General features: G+C 40.0%; 3 protein-coding genes across 4 annotated transcripts; 1 reads left to right on the top strand and 2 right to left on the bottom strand.

The window, feature by feature from the left end:
• Positions 1-401: 401 nt before the first annotated feature.
• rpa2 (replication protein A2) lies at positions 402-5,930 on the bottom strand. The gene is made up of 9 exons (XM_015950098.3): positions 5,790-5,930; positions 5,482-5,567; positions 5,173-5,274; positions 4,880-4,993; positions 3,451-3,525; positions 3,076-3,192; positions 1,225-1,350; positions 990-1,084; positions 402-804 (listed from the first exon to the last, which is right to left on the bottom strand). Exons 1-9 carry the CDS (start codon positions 5,800-5,802, stop codon positions 717-719), a joined length of 816 nt encoding a protein of 271 aa, XP_015805584.1. The 5' UTR covers positions 5,803-5,930; the 3' UTR covers positions 402-716.
• Positions 5,931-7,446: 1,516 nt separating this feature from the next.
• smpdl3b (sphingomyelin phosphodiesterase acid like 3B) lies at positions 7,447-11,435 on the top strand. Its single transcript, XM_015950097.3, has 8 exons — positions 7,447-7,629; positions 7,737-7,950; positions 8,104-8,201; positions 8,307-8,450; positions 8,531-8,700; positions 10,313-10,493; positions 10,595-10,728; positions 10,865-11,435. Exons 1-8 carry the CDS (start codon positions 7,542-7,544, stop codon positions 11,231-11,233), a joined length of 1,398 nt encoding a protein of 465 aa, XP_015805583.1. The 5' UTR covers positions 7,447-7,541; the 3' UTR covers positions 11,234-11,435.
• Positions 11,436-13,967: 2,532 nt separating this feature from the next.
• mecr (mitochondrial trans-2-enoyl-CoA reductase) lies at positions 13,968-18,212 on the bottom strand. Of its 2 annotated transcripts, none has more exons than XM_015950095.3 (10): positions 17,807-18,212; positions 17,199-17,296; positions 16,962-17,093; positions 16,727-16,870; positions 16,531-16,633; positions 16,215-16,317; positions 16,068-16,141; positions 15,915-15,975; positions 14,335-14,407; positions 13,968-14,250 (listed from the first exon to the last, which is right to left on the bottom strand). In XM_015950095.3, exons 1-10 carry the CDS (start codon positions 18,028-18,030, stop codon positions 14,087-14,089), a joined length of 1,176 nt encoding a protein of 391 aa, XP_015805581.1. In that variant the 5' UTR covers positions 18,031-18,212; the 3' UTR covers positions 13,968-14,086. The 2 variants fall into 2 exon arrangements, with proteins under 2 accessions (XP_015805581.1, XP_015805582.1); XM_015950096.3 differs by having other exon boundaries at positions 16,962-17,063.
• Positions 18,213-18,239: the final 27 nt, after the last annotated feature.

Below are 18,239 nucleotides of genomic sequence, written 5' to 3'. Positions count from 1 at the left end.
AAGCAGTTAGTGGCGATGCACAGCAACTGCCACACCCATTAACACAGTGGCAAATATTTCTGATTTAAACTCAATATTACTAACAAACTGTATATTTATGCTGATGTCAAACTGTATATATGCAATAATCAGACACTCCCGAAAAAGGCTCATCTCCAACCACGTCAATCTACAGGAGTGCAACATTCTAGTTTTGACAAATAAACTTATGTATTTTTATCAAACCCGGGTTGTTTATATTTGTGCATTCTGTGATGTGAATTTGACACAAAATGTTAAGTTAATGTTGTGCATGCTCATATTTAAAATCAAATAAATTTGCTAAAATAAGTTGAAAAACTGATATTTGTAGTTGTGCATGTGGTTCTTTTTTTATATGTAGGAAAGAAGTAACTTCCAGGTAGATTTGTATAATTTTTAATTTTTATTATGAGAAAAGCTGAATTACAAAGATGGGTGAAACAAAATTATTGTAAATCTTTAAAATGACAAAACAGGAGAAGGGATACTTACAAAGAAACAGGAATAATTGCTATCAGAGCCATAAGTGAGAAACTTGAACAAGAAGTGACCTCAGATAATACAGGATGTGGGAACCAAAAGTCCCATTAGTACCTGAATGTCAAACATTCAGAGTGTGTCTGTTAACACTTTAATCGTTTCATCTCTGAGTCAGGGGACTTTTACTAATAAGTTATTTAAATCCTCAAAGACGACTACTCATCATTGTCAGTGGATTTGTAGTGGTCCTCGTCGATGGTAGAGAAGATGTGACCTTCGTTGCTCAGAAACTCCACGGCTTGTCTGGAACGGCACAAATAACACTGTCAAGATGTTTTTAAACTGATAAAGCATCACAAAGCAGAACCTAAAAAGTTCACACGAACGGCATAAGAACGATCTTGTTCAGACGGAGTCATCGTAAAACCGCAGAGTGAATTTTATGATGGTGAAGAATTGTGCAGCACCCAAAGCTGAGCGTGTCTTACTTGATGACAGGAAGACTGATGCCGCTGAGTCTGTGCCTCAGATCGTGCACGCTGATGCCCTGTGGGTCTGGGCAGCCTCTGATTAAACTCAGCACCTTGAGAAAAACAATAAAATATTCACGTCATCAACACAAGCCCTCAATATGTAAAAAAAACAGACATCATTTACAAAATTAATATTTCCAGGAGGGTGAAAAGAAGACATTTTAGAGTACACCTCTTAACAGTTATTTACCTGATTCTGATTTGCGCTTAGCCCATTAATGGCCACGTGGTTAACAGCCGAGCGGCTTTCTGCTACGATTGCTGGGGTTTGGTGAGACATGGAGCTGTTGCTGCTCATCCCTCCAGCAGCAGACGGCTGAAAGAGAAAAGCTCAAATGTGATGCTTGCCTTCATAAACGCACCCAGAAAAGAAAAATAAATAAATAAATAAAGCGTCTTTAATAAGAAAATACAAACTAAGAATTAGTAGCTGAAACTTTATAAACAGAAAAATTAAAAATATATATAGGCTACATATGCTTATATATTTGGAGACTTGGGGTTGTGTGCTACAACACAGGAAAGGCAACTTTAAGTTTTTCACACTCAATGTGGTTCACTTCCTGTCTGGGTAAATCACCTTAGTAACTCATGCTGAAAACCAAACCTACTGCTGAGCAGAATGAATTAAAAAATAACCACCAAGTCCTCCATTAATGCGTCCAATAAGGGCAACACTGGTGCACACGGTCTATTCTCCTGTCCTCCGTGTCCCGGACGAACGAAAGAGTGAAACATGTTTACTAAACTCAGGGTATCTGCAGGTTTAAGGGAGTCAAATTTAAGACTTTTTAAGGCCACTTTGACCAAATTTAAGCTATTTTTTAAATTAAATTTAGGCTATAATTTCCAGCTGTTGCCTGGAACCGGTGCTAACCACGTCGTGAACGTGGGATTAGCCATACAGTTACCATTAATGTTGCACTTCCCCATGGCGCAAACTCCCACTAGCGTGCTCATCTAAAAATAGCCCCATTTCACAACCAAACGAATGTGTACGGTTCCGCTTACGCCAATATCATACACAAAAAATGCTGAACTAACTAGAAGTTCACGAAAATTTTATAGAAATAAAATAATCTCGTTTATTGGGTCTTCGGGAATTTAAGACCTATGGAAACTATTTAAGGATTATTTGTCATTTTTAAGGATTTTTAAGGCCTTAAATTTGGAAAAGCAAATTTAAGACTTTTTAAGGACCTGCAGATACCCTGTAAACTGGATCTAACTGGTTCCTGCATGTTTCTATCTATCAATAGTTTTAAAGACTAATAAAATGAATTAATGGAAAACATAAAAGTAGCCTTTTATAGTCCGCTTCAGTGAATCTAACATAATCTCACTCGTCTTCTTTAAAGCAGAAATTAAACAGTTTGAAAGAACGAGGCTGAAATTTTCTCTAAAATTCTTCAATATCAGCAAAAAATCTGCATGAAATACAGACTTGAAAACTTTTTTATTCACTAACATTTCAGAACATCTGTTCATTCTTTACAGACTCGCTAGTTTTTATTTCAGTTTTTTAAATTAGGGTTCCTTCCAGTCTCCAACTGGTCATGTGATCTGAATCTGCAGATCTCTGAACTACTTGTGACAAAAAGAAAAACCTCGCCATCTCCTCGTGTTCTGGTAATCTACATGAGGAGGAGTTACTGTATGGAGAAAATCTGCTTCCATGTCTGCATAAAGATGAAAAGTTGCCATTTCTTGTAGAAACAAAACTATGAAACAGTTTTAGAAGGAAGAATATAAATGAGCAAATTTGAACTTTTCAACTTGACCAAACAGCAGTGATGTGAAACTGCAAACATCTTAATTATAGAATATGTTGCATTAAAAAAAATTTTTTTTTTTTGCAATTTTCTGTGAAACTTAGAGACGGGTTATGGAAAATAAAAATAGTGATGCTCTGTTAAATTTCACCTTAAATGATGACATTTAAGAAAAACAGTTTGCGTCTGAACTCTTCAACTTCCTCTTTCTAAGACGACTTCTAGCACATAAGGAGACTTCTGAGAAATGTGTGTTCGGTGCTTCTAACCGTGCTCGGAGATTTTCCCAGTGCCATGTGTGCCTGGACGACCTCCAGCATGTGTGAGGTGATTTCATTCATGTCCTCTAGGGGCCGGATGCGGAACGCCACGACAGACCTGTGGTTCTGACACGGGAAACAAACAGCTTCAGTTTCTTCAAGGATGATTCCACAGAGGAACTACAATAAGTACACAGCCATGGGATTAATGGCTGTGTACTTATTGTAGTCATGAAAACATTTTCACATTTTCACAATCATCATAAACAATGAGTTTTGTTTGTCTAATCTTATTCTTGCCTGGAGCAGCAGAAATGTTGATGTTTTAAAAACAGTTTTTGTTTACTTCAGGGGAAAAACAGACGTTTGTAAAACTAAACTCACCTGAAAAGATCGCAGATTTCCCGAGATTTTGACATATGTTCCTGGAGGCAGCACGCCGCTGTCGACGCTCGGGTCCTGCACACACAGGTGAACATAATTCAAAAATCACACCTTTGTGTAAACTTTTTATATTAAAAGTCAAATTTACTCATATTTAATACATTTGCAGTGGTCTGTAGTAGGAATCCATGCCTTGTAAGTCATTCTCTGAGGAAAAAAGCTCAGATGCTCCTGTTTTATTACGTAGGTAGGATTTGGAGTCTTATTTCCTAATATTTGGACATCTATCCTCTGATTGGCTAACAGCAACACAGCTCTACCACTGACTCTGCTCTGCGTTTTATCTCCACATATAGCACAAACCTGAAGGAGTTCTGCCATCTTGTCGAGTTGCTAATGCTAACGAGACACGCTCTGTCCTCTCCTGGATGCTTAACTAACAACAGCCTTCCCCGTCATGAGATAGGCGAGTCCATGAATGTTAAGTGACAGTGTGACATAGATCTGTTAGGCTTTTGTGAACCAAACTTTGTTTTTCTTCATTTTTTCTATCAAACGTAAATGCAGGAAATAGGGGTAGGAGACTGTTTTCACGTTAAGCCCGCATGTTAAACTCTGAGTGACCGATCCTTTAAAACGTAATTAGGAAAAATGGTTTCTCAGTGAACTTGCTCTTTAATATGACAAAAAAGAACATTAATTCAATTTTGTTAAGTTCATTTATACAATGCCAAATAACGAGTCGTCTCAAGGCACTTCACAAAGTAAACATTACGATACAGGTCAGTTCATTAAGCCAATCAGTGAAAATGCTCCTATATAAGGAACACAGCAGGTTGCATCGAGTCACTGACTAGCATCAGTACAGCAATCCTCCTTCTATCTCGTTAGAGAAAACATAATTATTTTTAATTAAATTTCTGTTTTCACAAAAAAATCTGGTCCTAACTTTGGGGAAGGGGTAGACCGATAAATCGTTCGGCCGATATTTACCAGCGTTTATACTTCGGTATTGACCGATATTTGTCCTTAGTAAAGCTGATTTGAACAGCCCGGTGCTGTTGGAGAAAATTACTTTGAATGTATTTTTACATTCACTAATAACATCTGCATAATAAATATTCTAAACTAACTTTATTTAGGTGTCTGACTTTAAAATGAGAGTGCACAAAGTAAAGATTCAACAGTAAGTTAAATTTAGAGTTCACAAACTGATTCAGCTTCAGAAAATTTGTGCATTAACTGATGTTGTGACATTTTAGCAGGAAAGTAAGGTGGAAAACATCTAGATATCAACCATTTGCTTACAGTGTCTCCTACATATCGGTAATAGAAAAACAATATCGGTCAACCTTGTGGACTTGGACTTTAGGAAATGGACCCAATCTTAACTAGTAAAAAAAAATCACTAAACAGTTTAATCACCCACCTCAGTGTCCACCCACTGCTTCACATCCATCGGTGCACAAGTCATATCATCAACCTTGTACTGGATATTGGTCATAGACTTGTCTGTACTCCTGATGATGCCCACAATGGTGACCTATAACACAAAGATAAAGCAAATTACTACTATTCATCATTTTAACATTTATTTTAGTGTAACCTGACAAAATTATGCCATCACTATTTCATTATTATTACAGTACCATTATGTAGGGACTTTCTACTTCTTTCTAACTGAATGCTGTCACATGTACACTTTGCCTTGGTTCAGCTTACCTGGGTAACCTCCACATCTCCCACTTTGAAGGCCTCGTCTGCTTGTGAGGCGGACATCAGCTGAGACACTGTGCAGGGGATGATTTGTGTGGCACGCGTTCTCTGGTGAAAAAAAATCATACAATTTTTAGTCTATCAACATTTAATCTTGCATAATCTACAAATATCTGAGTATGTGATATTGATCCATTGGATTGTAAAATGAATGTAGGAGAAAAAGTGTAACCTAGCACTTATTTTTTAATCAATTTGGGCGTGAGTCAGGTTTGTCTTGGATTAAAATCTGGCTATAACAAGACTACAACTGACCCCTTTCTTCTCTCCTCCCTGGGATGCAACAAATCCTCCAGGAGACTGAGTGTATCCCCCGTCCACTCCAGACTCGCTGTAGCCTCCTGAAAGATCAAAAAACAATTAGACTACAGTAAACAGGAGCGATTATTCGAAGTAAAACGTACTTGGGTAACATACACAACTCGGTGTAATAGCATTAGCGTTAACCTCATGAGGTAAGCGAACGTTGACTGCCAAAGTCTTGCTAACGTTAGCCTCAAACAGACATCTACGTGCCTTTACTGATTTTTAAACACAAATAACCGAGTCTGCATTCAACTCACCCTGATTCCACATGGTGCCACCGCGTAAATAACGTATTAAAAAGGTGTGCAAATGTTTTAAAACTTCCGAAACGGCCTAGTATCCCAATGTAGCTACGCAGTATCTCTCCTTAAGTAAACTCGCGCGCTAAACTCAATGTACAACGCATGCGCACAGTATAAGTCCCGCGAACTCGTAACAACTAAGGTACATTTAGCCCTGAGCTTTGTTTCACAGGAATTTTTTTCAACGTTTTGTCGACTCATTTCTATAAAAATAATAACTAATATAATCCTTGTAAAAATGTATTTCCGTAAAATAGCATAATGTGTGTAACTAAAAGAAGACATTTTTGTTTTTTTATGCTTTTCCACCTGACGTCAAAATACGGGGAATATTTTAGGCAGGTTGCATAGCACATTAGTTGCATTCAATGACTGTCGTAAAAGACAAAATGCACACGGAAAATCTTTCTTACAATTTTTTTTTATTTTGACAAATACAAATATTATTGTGCTTCTACAATAAATGAAAGCACAAACTAAGTAATTTTAAGTTATGAACTGACCCTAAAATTTTTACGTCTATATTTTAAGAAATAATAATTGAATCAAATAAACTGTTTCAACGTTAACAGGGCAGGTTCTAAATAAACAGTCTTGCATGTATATAATAATATTATTGATATTGATTGTTAATTATTTCAAAGCAATGCAATTGACTGGCAAATCAAAAGGTGTTGCAGTAATAGATCCCGTGTATGAAAAGAAAGCAGCACCAGTCTCAACTTTACTTGTATTTTTCTTGTAATGAAACACTTAAAAGTATGTTGGAATTCATAAAAGCTCTAAGAGTTGTTTATGACCACATGTGGGTTCATTTGGCTTCAGTTTCCCGACAGGAAACTAACTGGTTTATATTTAGAAGACATAAAAATAATCTATGGAGGAATTTGCCCCTGAGGTGCCATTACTAGTATAAACCCTTTTACAGCGTCGCCTGTGCATAAATACACTTTGCATTGTCATTAGTCCACACGGCCTGATGTTAATTTTATTTTTGTGGCAGCCAGTATTGTAGAAACTTTAAGTTTATTCATTTTATATCAATCAAATGTGAGCTACTCTTTTGATTTTGGTTTAAAGGTGCAGTATGTAAGAATATAGTGAAAATTTTACAATGAGAACATCTCAGCTACGGGGATTGTCAGTTTTTTCTTCTTTCAAAACAAATAAGGAAGGAGGGGTGTAACTACTGTTTACCATCAGTGAGTGTGGGGTTGCCGTGTCTCCTGCGAGCTAATACTGCAGCGCCGACAGTTGTAATTTGACGATAGCCGGCAAAAAGGTCCAGTTGTTTAAAGAGGTTGCAGTAAACTAATTCTCCCACAGGATGTTGTTTTTACTTCATTTCTACATAATGCACCTTTAAGTGGAAAAACTGTGCAGCTGTTGACTTTTTCTTTGATTTTTTTTTTACATGCACACTCACAGCCTAGATATCATTGCATATACATTTCAATCTTACCCAAAAAAATTTGCACAAATTACTTATTTCCTGCAGGCTTTTAAATGTTGCTCTTTATTTTTGGAAACCAAAATACCGGTAATCAATCAGCTTGCATCGGCTGTGGCTGTGTGGCGTGGCTTGTCATTACCAGCTGCCTGCAGCTATGACTGGACGACTGCGAACCTTCACCGACAGCTGCAGCTATCTTATCTTGCGTTGCCTTTTATGATTTACCCCTCAGACCTCTCCTTGGCTTTCTTTGAATGTATTTTGCTGTCCCAGAGTCCAACATGTCTGCAGTATGGATCCTCATTTCTTCTCTGCTTTTCAAGGAGGGTCTTGCGCTGTCAGGTAAGAAGCAATTAAATTCTGTTATGCATTAAAGAGCCTATCTCTTGCATTTCCCCCCATGTGTAGGGACAATTTACTGTGCATATTTACACATTGGTTTCATCCAGGGAGCTTTTGGCATATCACCGATTTGCATTGGGATCCAACGTTTAAACTAACGGAGAACCCAGAGTCAGTGTGTGCGTCCAGCGGAAAACGACCAGCGCCTGGTGCTGGTATATTTGGAGACTATGTGTGTGACTCACCCTGGCACCTGATCAACTCTTCTGTTTACGCCATGAAGCATATTCTACCAGAGCCGGACTTCATCGTATGGACAGGGTACGCAGTCCATCTGTAATGTCTCCATTCATAACTTTATTTTACAAAACATGAAAAGTGCTGCATGTTCTACCCTCTTCAAATACGGGTCAACTGAACTAATCTCCCTTTTTAGTATTCAATCCCTAAACATGATTCTATTTAACATCACAGTGACGACACACCGCATGTACCAAATGAGGATCTAGGAGAGGAGGCAGTGGTCAGCATTATCAGCAACCTTACTCATATCATAAAGGAGGTTTTTCCAAGTAAGTGTGAAGAAATATATGAGAAGGTGTTGGTCATTGTTGTTTTTTAACCCTTTATCCACAACGTATTTTTTAAGAATGTGCTTTGCATTTCTCCTTCTTCAGCTACTAAAGTGTACTCTGCTCTGGGTAACCATGACTACCACCCCAAGAGTCAGCTACCTCCATCAGCAAACTCCATCTATGACAGAGTAACAGAAATGTGGCGAGATTGGTTGAATCCACAGTCTGAAGAAATGTTTAGAAAAGGTGACGGAGCATCGTCACACACCTCACCAACAATCAAATCATGTTTGGTATTTATTTATTTTTGTCTTTTTCACACATAGGTGGGTTTTACACCGAAAAGCTGCTTAACCGAACAGGCTTTAGGATTCTGGTCCTCAACACTAATCTCTACTACGACCAGAACAAGGTGACCCAGAGCACGGATGACCCAGCAGGCCAGTTTAGCTGGATGGATTGGACTCTTACAGAGGCAGCCAACAAAAGCGAGAAGGCAAAGTTTCTTGTTCACATTTTTTGCTCTGTAACAAGGATTTAAAGGAGACGTTTCATGACTTTTTTCTTAAATTATAATCTATAATCTATTTATAATTCTATGGTCGATACAAAACGTGATTATGAAGTTCTTGGCGCTAATTTCCTCTCACATAAAGACATTTCATCAGTTTTAGTCTTGACGTTTTCAATACCGTCCAGAATGAGTCATTTCAGGGCTCTGTCACTTTAAAGAGCAAGTCACCCCAAAGCAACTTTTAATGCTGATAAACTATATAAATGAGTGTGTAATCGTGCTGTAGACACGTGTAATCAATAATTTGGTACTTTAGTGCATCTTAGGTTAAAATTTAAATATTCTGCCAAAAACAATCAGTGTTGTGCCGTCATCAGCTAAATATGCCACACTGCATTTGAAATTAAATCTGCCATCGCTATTGGCTAAGAGGTACACCATGACATTAGCTGGTAGATTATGATGTCACAATATTGTTGGGACCCTGTATGTTTGTGTATTTGTTAGCGGCTCTGCCCTCTCGGTCTGCCAGGCAACAGCATTTGTTGTATTGTTCAAACAGGAAGTGGGAGTGGAGTAAGACTCTGGTATGGGTTGACTTGCTCTTCAGCCCCTTCCAGAGTCTAGCTCTGCCCACATTTCCTGTTTGAAAAATGTGCCACCGGCAGGCGTTGCCTGTTGGACCAAAAGGGCGGAGCTGCAGGAGTGAACGACAGACTGCTAACGCTGGGCGATTCTCGGTCAGACAACTGAGCAGCTTCTCTCCACCTCCATTACCAGAAGACAGAAGGGAGGGCAAGTGGTCCTGAGCCGTACCACCTCTAACCATTGGCTCATGCATTGCCATGCTATTCCAACTCCAGCTCACTTCGGAAGAGTGGCAAGGCCTGAGACTTGACTACTTTTATACCCCACAGTGTCAGTGAAGATGACTTAATATGGTACCGGCAACGTCACGGTGTACCTCTTAGCCAATAGCGAAGGCTGGCTCAAATTCAATGTAGTGCAGGGTTTTCCCTGTAGAGTAGCTTTTTGGCAGAATATCATTATTTCAAACAAGATGCACTTTTAAAATGCCCAAATAATGATTGCACATGTTTACAGCACTATTAGACACTCGTTTATACAGTAGATTTGGGGGTGACGTGTTCTTTAAAAAAAAAAAAAAAGCTACAGCTGGCCACACCCACCTATCGCCCACTCCGACTGCTATAGGCTGAGAAGCTCTGAAATCTGGAAGGGGCTCAGAGTAGGGCCTCTGCTCCTCCAGCAGCCGCACTCTTGCATGTGAGAGGCGGTTCTATTCTAAAGTACCCATTTGTGACATAACAAACAGGCACTTTTTGAAATGGCTAGTTTTAGGAAAATAATTCCTAAAACCAAACACTGAGACAGCCGTACTTAAACCCAGCATGCTCAGAGTGAATGGTTGATCTTCAAAATAATCTGGCAATTATACTACAAGTTTTGTAAATGGCACTGCTCTTATTGATCTCCAGTGAGGAAGACGCTGATAGACATCAGAAGGGGAGCCTAAGTCCCTCCCCCTCTCAGCTCAGCCTCCAAACTAACTGATTTGGTTTTCTCCCCTCAGGTGTACCTCATTGGCCATGTTCCTCCTGGTTTCTTTGAGAAGAAACGAAACAAGCCGTGGTTCACCTCAAAGTTCAACAAACAATATCTGGACTTAATAGAGAAGCATCATTGTGTCATAGCAGGGCAGTTCTTCGGCCATCACCATACTGACAGCTTCCGCATGTTCTACAGCGCAGAAGGTAGGTCGCTGCTGCTGCTTGCGTCAGGGACAAAAGATTATCGACATCTCCTCCTTCTGTAATTTTTCTCTGCATTTTGCGTGTCACAAATACCTCCACAGGTGTGCCCATCAGCACAATGTTTCTCAGCCCAGGGGTAACCCCATGGGAAACGACACTTCCTGGAGTCTCGAATGGAGCCAACAACCCTGGGATTCGTGTGTTTGAATATGACACGGAAACACTCCTAGTAAAAGTACGTAATGGTCATTTGAAAGCAAGCGGTCACTTACAGAATACATTTTTGTACTGTAAAACAGTGTGAGCATTTTCCACACAGACTTCAGGAACTCAAAGTGCTCTGCTTTGTCTTTTAAACCATGTGTGAACAGGATGTGGTGACATATTATCTAAACCTCACGTACGCTAACACCGTCACGGAGCGCTGGGAAAAAGAGTATCGCCTCACAGAGAGTTTCCGAGTAGCAGACGCCTCTCCGGCCTCCATGCACCTGGTCCTGGAGCGAATGGCTGCAGATCCCTGCTACCTGCAGAAGTACTATGATTTCAACTCAGTCAGCTATGACCTGACGAACTGTGACGGCGACTGCCGTGTTGATCACGTATGTGCAGCAAGAGAAGTAGATTTTGACAGGTATGAGGAGTGTCTGGTAAAAGAGGGAGTGGATTCTATTAAAGGTGGGCTGCTGCTGCTGGTCCTTTCTGTGGGTGTGAGCATCACATCAGCAGCCTTGCACTAAATATGATTTCTTAAAGATTAGGGATGAGCCGGATACTGGTTTCAGACGAGTATCCGGTACGGATAAAGCATTTTTGACGAATACGAGCATGACTCGAGTAAACCTCATAAATATCTGTAATCGTGCTGAAGGAAAATCCTCATTGGGTAACTGACTGTCTTCACGCTCTGTGATTGGCCAGTCACATAGAGCTCCCGCCCCTCCCTACACACAAAACTCTCTAGCCGCCGGGAGCGCAGTCCGTCCGGCTCATCCACACACACAGACAGTAACGGATCTCGCTGTGATTGTTTCACTGTTGCTCACGTTTCTTCAGTTTTCCCTAGGTTTTCTTCAGCTCGCCTCTTTTTCGGTTGAATATTTAAAGTTACTTTTTTTCGTAACTTACATGGTGCATTTGACAAGACAGATCTGACGTGCTGCATCAGTCACTAACTCCGCTCCGGTTGGTTTTTTATTCTTTTTAACTCTCTCTCTCTCACACACACACACACACACACACACACACACACACACACACACACACACACACACACACACACACACACACACACACACACGCACACACACACATGCACACGCACACACACCTCAATCAACATTGTTTTGTTTAACTTTGTGAGGGAAAATGCCAAGAACGTTAAGAAAAAGATCAGTTTAATCAAATTAAAATTAAAAATATATATATAAAGTTGTGTCTGGTTCTAGCATTTCATATTTCCTAGTTCCTACTGCATGAGTTCAGATGTATTAATTCATGCACTTAAATATTAATGTTCTGATTTTATTGAAACACTTGTTTTGTAATAGTTTCTTTACTATTGTGATCAAAAATATTTAATCTCTATTCTGAGGCTGCTCTGTAAATAGTTTTCAAATAAACAATACACATAGCAACTTCTGATCAATCCATATCAATTTCAGACTTAAAATAATATATTGATGTAAACCACACCCACTTCTGGTTAAACCACGCCCACTTCCGGGTTATGCCTTGCCCATTCCGAGTACAGATACAGATCATTTTGTTGGTTGAACAGATACAGATAGTGGTGTACTCGCTCATCCCTATTAAAGATCATCGGCTCTGTCTTGCACAGCCCTTCTCCTTGTTTTGTGAGACTGTTTTAATAATTCAGTTTAAAGGGGACAAATTATGCTAAACTCTTTGGTGCTGCCATGTGGATCTCTACTGCCTCTATAAACTCTCCAAACATCCGTCCATCTGTTTTCTGTCCACGTTTGGTTTGGGGAATTATGTGCCTAAAACAAGCTGTTTCAAAAAGTCCCCGTTTGTGACATCACAGACTAAAAATAAGATAACGTTCGACGGCTTCTGCTGGAGGAACAGCAGCTCTGCTCAGAGCCCCTCAGAGATCAGTTTCTCCGCCTTTAGCAGCATGAATGTGGGTGGGTGGGCGTGGCCAGCTCCCGCCTGGTTTTCTTAAAGTGACAGAGACCTGAAACTGCTCATTCTGGAAGGTACTGAAAATGTTAAAAGTAAAACTGCTGAAATTGCTTTATGTGAACAGGTTTTTGTTTAAAGAACTTCATAAATGTGTTTTGTGACCACAAAACTATTATAACTTTAGAACAAAATGTTGTGATGTCCCCCAGGGGTGGTCCTAGACCAGTGTTTCCCTGGTCCGCAGGGCACACTGACCTGCATATTTTCCGTGTCTCTGCTTCAGCACACCTGATTTACATATTTGCATTGCCTCTTCAGGAGGACATTAAGTGCTGCAGATGCCTGCTAATCATTCATTTAAGCTAGGTGTGTGGGAACAAGGAAACACTGATGTTTAAAAGGGCAACATGGAAAACAGGCAGGACAGTGTGTCTTGAGGACCAGGGTTGGGAAATACTGTCCTAGACCATGTGGCACCCTAGGCAAGCTCAGGCAGTGGCGCCCAGCTACTTTGCATCGCTGTCATGATGCAGAGCACAGTCTCTCCTGTCTGTCGGGTCTCCGTGAGGAGGAAGTGGGGGGTTTTGGTACCATAATGCTTCTTAAAAATTCACGGACATCATAAGTGAAATCATGGCACATAAGCAGAATTGGGAAATAAAAATTTTAGCCCCATTGACTTGCATTAATTTGATCATTCTTACGGTGACCCATAGTCTGGAAGTAGATGGGCGTGACTAAAGCCTGGGGCACACTGGAGGCAGACGTGGGGAAAATATAGGGAATGGGGTTGGAAAAAGGGGTAAAATAGGGAATTTCCCAGCCAAAATGGGACACTGGGCAGGTTTGCAGGTAGTGTAAAAACTGGTGGAGACACAACAGAATGACGTGACGCCCTCGTTGCTACTTAACTAGATAACATGACGATACTTTAGCTACTGCTGGCGCCCCGCTCTGGATGGTGCCCTAGGCGGCAGCCTAGTTCGCCTGAAGGATGAACCGGCACTGATGTCCCCTTAAAAAATGTTATCCCTGACTCAAAAGCTGTTAAAAGTCTGTGTAAAATGAAACTGTTGCTTCATCTATTCATAAACTAACACCAGGGAAGGGTTAAATATTGTAAAACCTGTTTTAACTGAAATATTTGTCTTATTACCACTACGTTGTGTCTGCATTTAGCAGAAGCAACAGGATTTGTTACTGAACATTACAGAAAAAGTCATCTAACCCATTATCGCCTGTGGCTGTATAACAGCTTACTAAGCTTTTATCCACAGCCAGTAAACTCAACACTTTATTGTAGAGAAAACATTGAAGATGACAAACTTAGAGCTTGAGGACACGTTTATTGACAGCAAGCTTGTGCTCTGTGATTGGCTGACATTTTCAAAGCACTGTGATGTTCAAGTGCATCATTTCAGAGGCTTGGTTGATGAAATCGGTAGTTACATGATAAGAACATATTTGGTGGAGGTAAAAGGCTGCATGGCTGCTTCCAGAGCCTTCTGATAGTCCTGGAGATGCACCTCGGTGCAGGCTGGGGCTGTGAGCTTCCCCTGCAGGATGAGGGAGCACAGCTCATCCAGCATGCGTCTAAATGCTTCACCATCTACACAAAAGGAAACACTCTAATTCAAACAAGCGTTTGGAGATATTTGCTTTTTGTAAATGAGATAATAGAACACCAACATACCGTGAGATTGGTCTCTCTTCCACTGTGTGACCCAGAAACCTCGAACTTTCACATCCTTGAAGATAAGAGCGCTCTGGAAACAGCAAATTTTCCAAGTGTAAATTAAACAAAGTTACAAAATAGCTTTTATGACAAATCTTAAATCAGGGAGAATTGTTGACTCTCTCACCAAGTTTAGACATAAATTCTCAGATTTTTTGGCTGGTTTTTAGTCTCTTTTAAAGTCCAATGGTATCATCCTTTGTTTTTAAGGGGACACGTTATTCATTATTTGAAGTTATAATAATTCTATAGTCGATACAAAACATGCTTATGAAGTTCATGGCATTAAAGTCCTCTCACGTAAAGCCATGGACACAGGGGCGCCTCCAGAAAATGTTGATGGGGTGGCCAGACGTGGCCAAAGAAATTATTGGGGTGGCCCATCAAATTGGTCCTTGTGGTAACTCTGGGAGAGTTTAGCCTGTGGCGATGCACCTCATTGCTTCATTACTCATTCTTATTAAAAAATAAATAAATAAATAAATAAATAAATGTGTGAATCAAAATACTTCTTTAAAATTCACGGACATCATATGTGAAACCTATGGCACGTAACAAGCAGAAAATAGTGTTTTTAGCCCCACTAACTTGCATTCATTTTTTCTTTCTTCTGGGGACCCATGGTCCGGAAGTAGATGGACGTGACTTAGGCTCCCTATAGAAAACAGGGATCAACCTCAACACAAGTGGTTGTTTTCCACCTGGTCCTAGTGCTCAACCAGTGTCTATTTAATATAGCGTAATATTGTTTTTGGATAGTAAAAGGTGCAGGGGACAAAAATTGACTTTGGAAAAGGGGGAGGGGGGATGCCCCCCCCCAAAAAATGATGCCCATGAGTAAAGCGATTTCAGCCGTTTTATTCTAGACAGTTTCAGGACTTTCCAGAATGAGCTGTTTCAGGCCCTTGTCACTTTAAGAAAACAAGCTGGCCAAGCCCACCCATACCCCACTCGGGCTGCTATAAGCTGAGATGCTCCAAAATCACAAGAGAAAGACAAAGATAGCTTTTGTTAATATAGCACATTTCTTACACAAAGGCAACTCAGTGTGCTTTACAGCAGTAAATTACGGAGGGGATGTGAGTAGAGCTGCTGCTCCTCTAGAAGAGAAGGGCTTATATGGCATTTTTCACATTTGTGACATCACAAATGGGGACTTTTTAAAACAGCTTGTTTTAGGCACATATTTCCTGACAGAAAACCCATGGACTGTTTTCCCCACCCATGTTTGGAGTGTTTATAGATGCAGTACCGACCCACACGGTAGCACAAATAGATGCAAAAAATGAATTTAGCATAATATGTCCTCTTTAAAACATGTATATCAAAATTTCATTACAATTTTCTGACAGAATAAATAAGGAATTAGCCTTTATTTAATCACAAAAAAAACTCATTTCTAAAGGTTTAATAGCATCACTCTCATTTATTTTCTACCACACCTAAATGAAGTTTTGTGCAAACCAAACCAACCATTTACTAAGGATAAAATGAAAAACTTATTTATTCATTCTTTTTAAACTAAGAACCCTTCTTACCACAGGAACAGTCACTGGCTGTTTGGACATGCCTCCATATGTCACCATAGATCCCCCAACTCTGAAAAACAGGGCATTAGCAAAACATATGCAGTTAGCTTCGCTGTGCTGCATAATAACACTATGTGCACAAATAATATGAATTATTCTTACTGTAGATGACGGAGAAGTTCTGTTGCACTTTTGCCTCCAACTCCATTTAGTGCCAGTTTTGGTTTCGGACATGTCTTTAAAAACAAAATCTGTAAATTCACCACTAACAATGATCACACCCACCCGCTCCTCTTCACACCCACAGACCTTGAACAGCTCCTTCATCTCAGGGCGCCTCAAGGCTTCTTCTCTGATCACATGACTGGCTCCCATGACCTTTAGTCTATCACTGAGTTGTAAGAAATCTGACCTTTGAAAAAGAAAACGCGACAAGGAAAACATTCACCATAGGTGGAAATGCCTAAAAAGAAGAAAAGCTGCTAACAAAGCATGTCAAGTGGTTTCTAATTACTTTTCAAAAAACTGATTAGGGCTGAAAATCCCCTAAATGTCTCAATAAGAATTCTATACTTCCATGTTCTGCTGATTATGTTCACGAAATAACCAGGAATACTGAGCTGACCTGTCTCGGATGACATTTATAGTGTTTATTCCTCTTGCAGCAGCAATCTGTATGACAGCCTGCCCAACTCCGCTGTTGGCTGCGTTCTGGATCACAGAATCCCCTAAATAAATGGAGGTAAAGGCAATTGATGTTCCAACCAATTTAAAATCTTAGGATTTTTTTTTCCACACATGAGTTCTGTGGAATTATGTACCTGGCTTGAGCTCTTCAAAGTCAGAAAGCATCCTGAAGGCAGTGCAGGGATTCACTCCTAGAGTGGCAGCAGCGAGCAAGGGAATATTATTTGGTACTGAGATGACATCATCCTCAGCTACGACAGCTTTTGTCCTCCATGTCCCTGTTCACACCAAGACACAATACTAGTTTTTTTTTCTCTTTTGTGCTGAGACCTGTTGAGTCATTTGAGTGTATTTCAAACAGTTAGTTACCCAAACCGGCATCTCTAGGGATGACCCAGTCTCCAGTTTTGAGATCCCTCACCTGGTTGCCCACTTCTACGACCTGAGCAACACACTCATTACCCCCAACAGCTGGGAGGTCAGGCAGGATGGCGTAAGTGCCTCAAACAAACAAAACATATTATAATGACTGAATTTGATCATATTTATCTTCTGTTGTCAATGTGTGTCACGCCTGGTGTGGATAATAAACAACAAACCAAATACCCTGAATCATGTTTATGTCAGAGGGGTTTATCGGCGCTGCCAGCAGTTCAACCACAACATCCTTTGCACCTGCTGGAGGGAGAGGTGCATCCTCCAACCTGACAAATAAAAAAAGGGGAAAACAACTCATAATTTACAGTGATAGGTCACGTGAGCTTAACTTTGTCATGTTTTGTTTGGCTTAACAGCAAGAAAACATGTTTGTCACTGTTTCTCTTTACACAAATTGCATTGTATTTACACAATAAAAGTCCTTTGAGATTGAGATGAATTAATTATTTTAAAACTAAACCGAGTGACAAAAGATAGCTATGGTCTCAAAATAAATTATCAACTGGAAAAAAAATAGAATTAGGGGAAAATAGGACTGGGAGAATACTTTTAATCTTTAAAACAATGTATTCTTGTAAGTTACTACAATACGTCCAAATAGTTTATTTTTACATTATTATGCTTTGTACCTGTGAACGATAATTTAACCTCTTTGCGTGACTTAGTGCGAGTTTGTAATGTCCAATGCACATCATGTAAACTAGTGCTAGCAACGTCTGCTTCCCATGATGCTATAATAAAATATTCATACATTTAATGAATATTTAGATTCTTACTGAACGACTAGTGACGGGTCTCCGTGGTGTCTGTATATAAGAGCCTGGCAGGTCTGAGCCCAGCGTCCAGCTGACTGACTCGAGGGGGAAACGTTAGCATCACGGTGCCTTAAACGCTTCAGAAGAGTGGCTCCTCTTTGACGGGCTGCGTGAACTCTTAAACACATCGTGTGAACTGGAAACCACATCGCGACACAGTTCCATATAGCAAAGCTTTTAAACATTACAGCTCTTGAATAAATATTTGTATTTTAAGGCACAGTGCTACGCTAAAGTGAGTGTTCCACCGCCATATTGGATTTTACATGTGAAAATAAAAACAGAGAACAGCGCCCCTGGTGGATGAATAGGAAACAGTGCCCCTTGTAAAAAAAAAAAATAAATAAATAAGAGAACAGCGCCCCTGGTGGACAGAAGCTGTAATTTATTCCAC

This window comes from Nothobranchius furzeri, chromosome 5 (assembly GCF_043380555.1).
Source record: "Nothobranchius furzeri strain GRZ-AD chromosome 5, NfurGRZ-RIMD1, whole genome shotgun sequence".
NCBI lineage: Eukaryota > Metazoa > Chordata > Actinopteri > Cyprinodontiformes > Nothobranchiidae > Nothobranchius > Nothobranchius furzeri.
Note: the sequence above shows the minus strand (reverse complement) of the source record. Positions and strands in the feature narration are given on the sequence as shown.

What these genes read in the sequence shown, in the direction of transcription:
- mecr (XM_015950095.3), bottom strand. Translation starts at nt 18,030, where the DNA reads ATGTTTAAAAGCTTTGCTATATGGAACTGTGTCGCGATGTGGTTTCCA. An exon ending in ATAAATGTCATCCGAGACAG is followed by an intron (nt 16,318 to 16,530) that starts GTCAGCTCAGTA and finishes TCTTTTTCAAAG; the next exon opens with GTCAGATTTCTTACAACTCA. An exon ending in AGATGAAGGAGCTGTTCAAG is followed by an intron (nt 16,142 to 16,214) that starts GTCTGTGGGTGT and finishes TTGTTTTTAAAG; the next exon opens with ACATGTCCGAAACCAAAACT.
- smpdl3b (XM_015950097.3), top strand. Translation starts at nt 7,542, where the DNA reads ATGTATTTTGCTGTCCCAGAGTCCAACATGTCTGCAGTATGGATCCTC. An exon ending in GACTTCATCGTATGGACAGG is followed by an intron (nt 7,951 to 8,103) that starts GTACGCAGTCCA and finishes TTAACATCACAG; the next exon opens with TGACGACACACCGCATGTAC. An exon ending in CAGCCAACAAAAGCGAGAAG is followed by an intron (nt 8,701 to 10,312) that starts GCAAAGTTTCTT and finishes TTCTCCCCTCAG; the next exon opens with GTGTACCTCATTGGCCATGT.
- rpa2 (XM_015950098.3), bottom strand. An exon ending in AGCAGTGGGTGGACACTGAG is followed by an intron (nt 3,526 to 4,879) that starts GTGGGTGATTAA and finishes CTGTGTGTGCAG; the next exon opens with GACCCGAGCGTCGACAGCGG. An exon ending in TGGGAAAATCTCCGAGCACG is followed by an intron (nt 1,351 to 3,075) that starts GTTAGAAGCACC and finishes TTTCTCTTTCAG; the next exon opens with CCGTCTGCTGCTGGAGGGAT.